The 8,137-nt window shown below is 41.7% G+C and overlaps 1 protein-coding gene across 1 annotated transcript; it reads right to left on the minus strand.

Moving 5' to 3' along the window:
- Positions 1 to 979: 979 nt before the first annotated feature.
- Positions 980 to 6,190, minus strand: LOC126176220 (trypsin delta-like). The gene is made up of 2 exons (XM_049923364.1): positions 5,786 to 6,190; positions 980 to 1,342 (listed from the first exon to the last, which is right to left on the minus strand). Exons 1-2 carry the CDS (start codon positions 6,188 to 6,190, stop codon positions 980 to 982), a joined length of 768 nt encoding a protein of 255 aa, XP_049779321.1.
- Between the last annotated feature and the right edge of the window lie 1,947 nt (positions 6,191 to 8,137).

Consider the following 8,137-nt stretch of genomic DNA (forward strand, 5'->3'; position numbering starts at 1 on the left):
TTTTGACTGATGAAATGTCGGGAGCTAATATTGCTAAACTGTCTGCAAATACTATGCAAGCTATAGATAACTTCCCTCTGCGTAAAGTGATTGGTTGGTCAGTTTTGAGTGCCGATTTTTATTTGCGCCATTCTTGTATCACTTTCTCAACGATACAATTGGAAAATAAGAAACAGCCGATCTGTTTGTTCTCCCATTCTGATTTCCAAAGAATCTGTCATTTCCCTACAATTTTCACCTTGGACATTGCATCTGTCAGCGTCTGTTTTATGATTCCATTCTCACCCGACCTCGTTCTTTTAAAATTTGGAAGAGTGACTCTCAGTTAACTAAGCCATAGGCTTCTTTGAAATCACCAAATGTATATACGAAATTTTTGCTACAAATTCTGATATCTTATTAGGATTAGGTTTAGCTTCAAAATTTTCTCTGGACTCGAACGGCCGGGTCGGAATTCTGCATGATAATTTCCAATTTCTGGTTCAAGTTATTTTGTTGTTATTGTTAATATTATTAGTAGAAATGGTAAGACAGAAAGCAGTGACAGCCTGAAGTCTTCAAATTTGTGTCAGTTCAGAAGTATGGGGTCCAGCAATCAATTCTTACAAAACAGTTAGCCTAAGTATATTGCACAGATTTTAACGTAGTTGATATTAAATGAGGTGCAGGGTGTGGCTGGAGCGAGTGTCGCTAGGGAGGGAAATGGTATAGACAAAGGATGTTTTGTAACAAGATTTTATCCTCAATGCAGGTCATAGCTTTCTCTTCTGAGATGGAGTTTTAGCAAGCGCTCATGGTGCACAGAAAATTACGTCAGTATTCTATAGAAAATGATAGCTAGAAATAAGCAGTACCAATTGTACAGCTCACTCATTAGTTTGTGATCTAATAAAACAAGAAAAACTGAATAATTAATCTTTCGTTGTTTTCAGAAAAAATTTTTTTTAATCCTAAAGTTTATTACACCGCTGTGACTTGACTAGACGCCAGATGCGGCACTAATCCATGGCCGCAGGGAGGCGACGCTGGAGTAGACGCCCGGGTAGGTGGCGTTTGCGCAGCCGAAGCCCCAGGAGACGATGCCGTGCTGCGTGTTGCCCGCCACAAGGGGACCTTCGCTGTCGCCCTGGCAGGCGTCCTTGCCGCCCTCGGGCTCGCCGGCGCAGACCATGCGCTCCGTGATGAGTCCGCCGTAGCTGGCGTTGCAGGCAGACCGCGTGACGATGGACGTCTTGAACGCCTGCAGCTGCTCGGAATACTCCCCTTCGGGCTGCAGGCTGCCCCAACCTGTGACGGTCACCACGGTGCCGGCTTTGGGCTCGGTGCTGCTGAAGTCTACCACCTATAGAGTAAGCCGTCATTTACCGACAACAACCAACGACCTGCGTACCTGTTCCACCATATCCCAAATTTGAAAACACACTGTTCGATTATGCAGTACCGGGCGATTTCTTAGCACTATGTAGGTATCTCTTGTACAGCGTAAGACACAGCGCACTAGATTTCGTGACATGGAGATGAGCCAAACTCAGATCGAATCCGGATTTAAGACGGTGGCATGGCCATCAAGAGTGTGGTTTTCAGACGATTTCCTCCGCTCTTTTAGGTAAGTTATGTTATGTTATGTGAGTTGGGTGGTTACCAAATCATTGTCAGTAAATTGTTTATTTCATTTACGTGTGTACGAAATTGCACTGAAATATTAAATAAGTCGACAGCGTGTGTTGCACGTAGCTGGTAACGCTGTCATTACGCGCATACGTTCAGTATGAAACGATGTTTCGTTAAGATTTATTTTGCGGTGTACAGGTGGTCACTAATTTATTTTTGATTAATTGTTTAGTTCAGCGAATGTATCTCATGTGACATAATTCAGAGCAGTGTAGGTGGAGACAGTTGTCCAACAGGATGCATTTTACCTCTAAGAAGCAAACAGCCACGTACAGGAAAACAGAGGTCACATCTTCCTTCTAACATTTACACATTTAATACAGTAGGTGTTTTTTGCAGTTTGTAAGACCTCTTTATTTTTGTAGAATGAACAGTTGATTTCTTTGTTGCATCTCGTGTGAATAGGGAAGGATATACAAACATGAAATACTTTTTCTAAGCCCTTTGTGATACGCTAGATTCTAGCTTATGTCGTATTTCCATATAAAACATTCGTAGGTGAGCCTGCATCAAAGTCGTAAGCTAGTTCAAGGGAAAATAAAGCTCTATTCCCGTAGCGAGGCTTACCTTACGGTATAAAACTACGCAGCCTGGTCCGAGACACCTGCTTGGCAGTGTTACTAGTGTTACACTGCAGATGCTGATTCCGGCCATCGTTCTCCCACGTTCTAGTATATTTCTCGAATTTTTTTACGACATGCTTTAATGTAACATTAACAAACGCTATATCACTGTAATTGTCTTATCATGAGCTATCGAATGCAATTATAAAAAGTATACGGTTCCCTTTTTAAAAAAGTACTTGCTTTAATGTCTTCGTTGGTACCAGCGCTAAGCACAGTAATCAAACGAGAAATAAAAATAAAAAATATTCCGCTCGACACTCTAACTTTAGCCGAAAACCGCTCATCGATAAATGTAACCGTTCACGTAATGAAAGGAGAGTTAAGTCTTACGTGACTTACCCGATGTATATTTGTGTGTGTGTGTGTGTGTGTGTGTGTGTGTGTGTGTGTGTGTGTGTGTGTGTGTTTTGTTCCTACTGATGTATTTCAATGCCCAGTAGCAGTTAATGTTTTTATTTCTTTGATTAATGTTCATATATTGTTGCGGGATCAAAAATTCTGTTCTTTCACACATATCCGAGAAAGTAGACACCACATATCGATAACTAGGACGAGACAGCCTAACGATCCTTTCAGTGCAGATGCCCAGACACACTCAAAGTGTTAAGATAATCAGCCAAATGCTGCGGATAATGAGGTTAATGGGCAAGGGCACTACGCCAGTAACATAGGGATAAGTGGGAAATTTGAGTCGGTCAGGGATCGTGTCCGGATGGCCGAGATAGTCAAGGCGACTATTCGCGAGAAACGGAAAAATCCGGGTTCGAGTCCCTGTCTGGTACAGATTCTCAACTTCGCCCATTGATGTATTGTCTTTATTGCTCTGATTAAAAAGCAGTGTTTTTGAACAGCCCTCTCAAAACTCAAAATTTTTTGTAGGAGGTTTTTTGTATTTTACGCCGAATCTATTATAACCGCACTGTCTTTCAGGTTTTCGCATGTTGAACAACGCTTGAGGAAAGAAATAAAATGTTTCAATAAAATGGGCTTGCTTAAAAATTGCTTTTTATGTCCTATTCAAAAAAAATATTTACAAATTCCAGTATTTAAAAACTCCTTGTTCTTAAGGGGGAAACTGTGACAAAAGTAAACATTTTTCTACATTACTTATTTGTATAATTACTTATTTGTATAATTACTTATTTGTATAATTACTTATTTGTATAATTACTTATTTGTATAATTACTTATTTGTATAATTACTTATTTGCCTGTAGATAACCTTCTTTCCTCCGGTAGATGGAGTATAGGTTATTGATGCAGGAAGACGCTGGCTCCGTCGTCGAACAGTAGAATGGTACCATGCGAGCATACAGGCACTACCAGTAAGGTGCTTAAGGTCGTTGCATTGAACGAAGATTATGTTGAAAAATAAGGTTTTGTAGGGAAAAGAATGGGGAATAACAAGATGTATTGGGATCCTGAATAAAACCAACCTACTCTCAGGAAAAAATTTATTGCAGTACTTAACGAATATCCTTCGTAATTCAGCTTTATAAGAAAAAGGCAATAAATCGAATGATGGCTGTTGCAGAAGTTCAAATAAAACTAGTACTAGTATCAAGATTCGTAAACATCTGAATTCTCCTTCCTGAAAAATATACTTAGATGATTTATAAGTTGTTGGCTACTAGTTTCATAATACAAAATTTGGATGGATGTTTATGGAAAACTGGGAAGATATATTAAAATAGTTTTTAGTGTTGTGCTACAAAGTGATGTTAAAAATTAAGTAGACAGACAATATAAAATATCCGAAGGATATTCTTGAGAGACGTTTATGGGAAGAAGAGAAACATCAAGTCTACATTATGTTGAGCGCCCATAAACCCCAACACACACACACACTCAAGTCTACATTAACTAACACAGCCGGCATCAAATATATCGTTAGTCGAAGTTACAGGGAACAGGAAGAGATGTAGACAACAAAACGAATTGGATATATAAAATAGGCATCTGATTACGACAGTGTCGATTTATGAGGACTCAAATCAAAATACATAGACGTTTTAAACGTATAATTCGTAATTACCATTAAAACAAAGGAAAGAAACTATTAAGCGACAGATCTTTTGCCTTGCAAGATGCTGGGTATGCTGACAATCCAGTATCTGTTCCATGGTGAGTTAATGGTATCCACAGAAAGCGCAATTGCGGAAATCACTCCTGGATCTTCCAACTCCAGAACAGAGACGTTTCAGTGACCACACGACCCAGATCTGTTCGTGCCCAGGTAGGCTTGCGAAGGGAGAGGCCAGACAGTTTTCTCCAACTAAAAGCTACACAGCTGTTTCCTTGCTGTAGCTGCTCTTGTTTGCAAGACTGAAGTGGTCAAGAGGAAACTTCTTCTGGACCGCAACCTTGGTGCTATTGGAAAGTGTCCATGTAATTGGATGGCACTCCTGATGAACCTGATTTCTCTCCGCGCTGGCAGCTACTTCACGACGAATATGTGATGGCTCTGCACCTACGATCTGGTTGAGTTTCACAAGCAACGTAGGTTTAAGATAACTTGTAACAAGTACACACGTGTCGTTCACCATCTAGTCAGCTACATTTGCGTCGCTGGATTTGCACGAGACTGGGCATGCATACTCTCCAACACCGTAGCACGTTGCTAGTGGCTCCGTTTTAGGGCTTTGTGGTCAGGAGCCCCATGTGCTACCAGAGACCTCTCCTTTCTGAGTTCCACCTTCACTTTTGTATTCTCACAATGCTGCTTGCACGTCATAAAGCGATGCAGAGTCTCTCTCAGATATTTTGGATGGTGCTTATTTACTAATTGTAAAAAAATGTTTAAGTGTGTGTGAATTCCTAAGAGACCAAACTACTGAGGTCATCGGTCACTAGACTTACACACTACTAACTTCATACTAAGAACAACACACACACACCCATGCCCGAGGGAGGACTTGAACCTCCGGCAGGAGTGGCCGCACGATCAGTGACATGACGCCTCTAACCGCCCGGCCACTCTGCGCGGCATAAAAATAATTACTCAGTTAACTGTACGTGGTTCTGCAAAATGTATCACAAATAGTGTCTAAAGGGGTGAGTCAACGGATTTTAATTAACCAGAACCTCTTGTCTTTATCCTACAACTGCAGTCAGTTTTAAATACTTTAAGTTGTTATGACCGGAAACTATGATACTAAAAGGCAAAAACTGTGTCACTGATTACAAAGCTACACTTTTAATATAATTAAATAGTTCAAGCAAAGCCGGCCGGTGTGGCCGAGCGGTTCTAGGCGCTTCAGACCGCTACGGCCGCAGGTTCGAATCCTGCCTCGGGCATGGATGTGTGTGATGTCCTTAGCTTAGTTAGGTTTAAGTAGTTCTAAGTCTAAGGGACTGATGACCTCAGATATTAAGTCCCATAGTGCATGGAGCCATTTGAACCATTTTGAGTTCAGAGCTGTACGAAAATTTAAAAATTAAGTGTCTTCTGGAGTGCGGTTCTTTTACGTGCACAGTCTGAACATTACCTGAACGTCCGCACCTACGGTGAAGGATCCTACAATCAAGAGGACACCCACGTCGTAGTCCATTGCAGTAACGGTGAACACGCCGTGGTAACTCGCATTAGCGACACTGTAAACAATGCCGCCGCTCTCGCGTGTCGACGTAACAGCGCGCACCGACAGGTAACTTCCAGCAACGCCGATGAGGCAGTGCGCTGCAGTCAGCACCCACGATGGACTGATGATGGAGCCGACGCAGTAGTGGAGCCCCCCGTTCTCTACTGAGGCCTGCCACGGGCACTGGGAGATGTCCACCGGCTCACCACCCACTACGCGACCGTCGAGGCGGCGCATCAGCGCTCGAGAGGCCGTGTATGGTTCAGCGCTGCAGGCTGTGTCCAACAGGCACAGCACTGAGGCTGGCTTCATCTTTCTGTGTCTAGTGCTCGGCTACGGAGTCTCTGCCTCAGCGGCCTATCTTATCGTTTCCTCTCTACTGAATAATGAGTGACCTTGACTCAGTCAGATATATGGACTGCTTGATTATCTCTGCGGATCCAACAATTTTTAGATGTCTATGAAACGTCGTGATTCTACGATAAGTTATTTACATGAGTTTACCGTGCTGTCCTTTACCTTTATCGAAGACAACGGAAATGACGTTGTCTTGTGATTTGTGGGCTAAATGGAAAATGAGCTTGCTTTCATTTGTTGGATCCACATAATTTCATGGATGTCGAGAGTTTATCTTGTACTCCGGAGTTTATCTATCTTGTGACTGTGTGGTGTTTTCGTTTAATTTTCACGTTTTTTTCTAGATATAGCGTTGCAAAGTCGATTCAGAATGTAAATCTTTTGCAGTAATATATAGTTGCTGTTGTTGAGTCAGTACGCAGTTTCTGCTGAAAGGCCGTCATCAAACAACTGGGCAATGTCTCTCAAACTCCTAACTGTTCTTGAAAGAAGACAACTTTTCAGCCAACATCGCATTTGTAAAACCATTATTTACGATGACTGATTTAGGCGAAATAGTTAGCATATTCTGACCTGTGAATAGTGTATAAGCACTCCGTCTTCAGACCACATGTGGCCCATCGGGACCATCCGACCGCCGTCTCATCCTCAGTTGAGGATGCAGATAGGAGGGGCCTGTGGTCAGCACACCGCTCTCCCAGTCGTTACGATGGTTTTCTTTGACCGGAGCCGCTACTACTCGGTCGAGTAGCTCCTCAATTGGCATCACGAGGCTCAGTGCACCCCGAAAAATGGCAACAGCACATGGCGGCCTCGGTGGTCACCTATCCAAGTTCCGGCCACGCCCGACAGCGCTTAACTTCGGTAATCTCACGGGAGCCGGTGTATCCACTGCGGCAATGCCGTTGCCCGTGAATAGTGTCTACAAGTGTAAAATTATAAATTATGAAAAATAACGTACAGTGTTCCAAATATAACACATTCAACTACTGAACTAGAACCATACACATACTCCATATCTTATTTAGTTGTACAGTTGACGTAAGATGCCAATTGCAAGGCAAAGTTGGAAGCAGTATTTACAAAACGTTTCGCGAAATGCATCCGTCCCATATTACAAGTCACAGAGTACACTCCGATAAATCAGCTACCCAGCTAATTAAGATATGGAGTATATTTACAGCTATAATTGGATACTTGCATTAACCTTTACCGAGGTTTGTTTAATAATAATTCACTCCTTGTATTACATTAATGACAGTGTATGTTATTTTTCATAATTTATTGTTTTACACTTTTATACATTACTCACAGATCAGATGATGGTAACTCTGATTTCTGAAACCTGTCATCGTAAATTGAGGTTTTACATATGCGGTCTTGGCTGCGAAGTTGTCTTACTTCTAGTTGAATATTTACATATCGTCCCTTTCTACTCAACGTCAGCAACATATCTAACTGTGGCACTTATTGTCTTACAGTGGATACCTGTATTTGCTGTGATCACCTATCAGTCAAGCATTTTACGTTCCGTTCGGCCTCAATGTTAATAAAGCTGGTAATATGTTGATTTTAGTCAGTTGTTGGTTCTCGCAGGATTTACCAAGGAAGGCGAACAGTCCCCAGGCGGTCAGTGTGTCATACAAAAAAAAGTACTATTCTCTTCCAATATAACAACATTCTAGGTCAGTACACTTTCTCCTTTCATCTAATGAACGGGTTCCATTGCTGAAATGCTCTTCTTCAATTTCCTCTTCTCGTGGGTACTTAATGTGGATGGGTGAATTTCCTTGATGAAAAACTTTTTTTACTCTTTTCGTATTCATGTTTTCAGTTCATCATCTCTACATGACTTGTATTCATTGGTTATTTTCCTACCTTTTTCAAAATAATAAATTAGAC

This window comes from Schistocerca cancellata, chromosome 3 (genome assembly GCF_023864275.1).
Source record: "Schistocerca cancellata isolate TAMUIC-IGC-003103 chromosome 3, iqSchCanc2.1, whole genome shotgun sequence".
Classification (NCBI taxonomy): Eukaryota; Metazoa; Arthropoda; class Insecta; order Orthoptera; family Acrididae; genus Schistocerca; species Schistocerca cancellata.

Coding starts and splice junctions, on each gene's coding strand:
- LOC126176220 (XM_049923364.1), bottom strand. CDS start 6,190: ATGAAGCCAGCCTCAGTGCTGTGCCTGTTGGACACAGCCTGCAGCGCT. Junction 1,343..5,785: donor CCGTAGGTGCGGACGTTCAG/GTAATGTTCAGA, acceptor CTTACTCTATAG/GTGGTAGACTTCAGCAGCAC.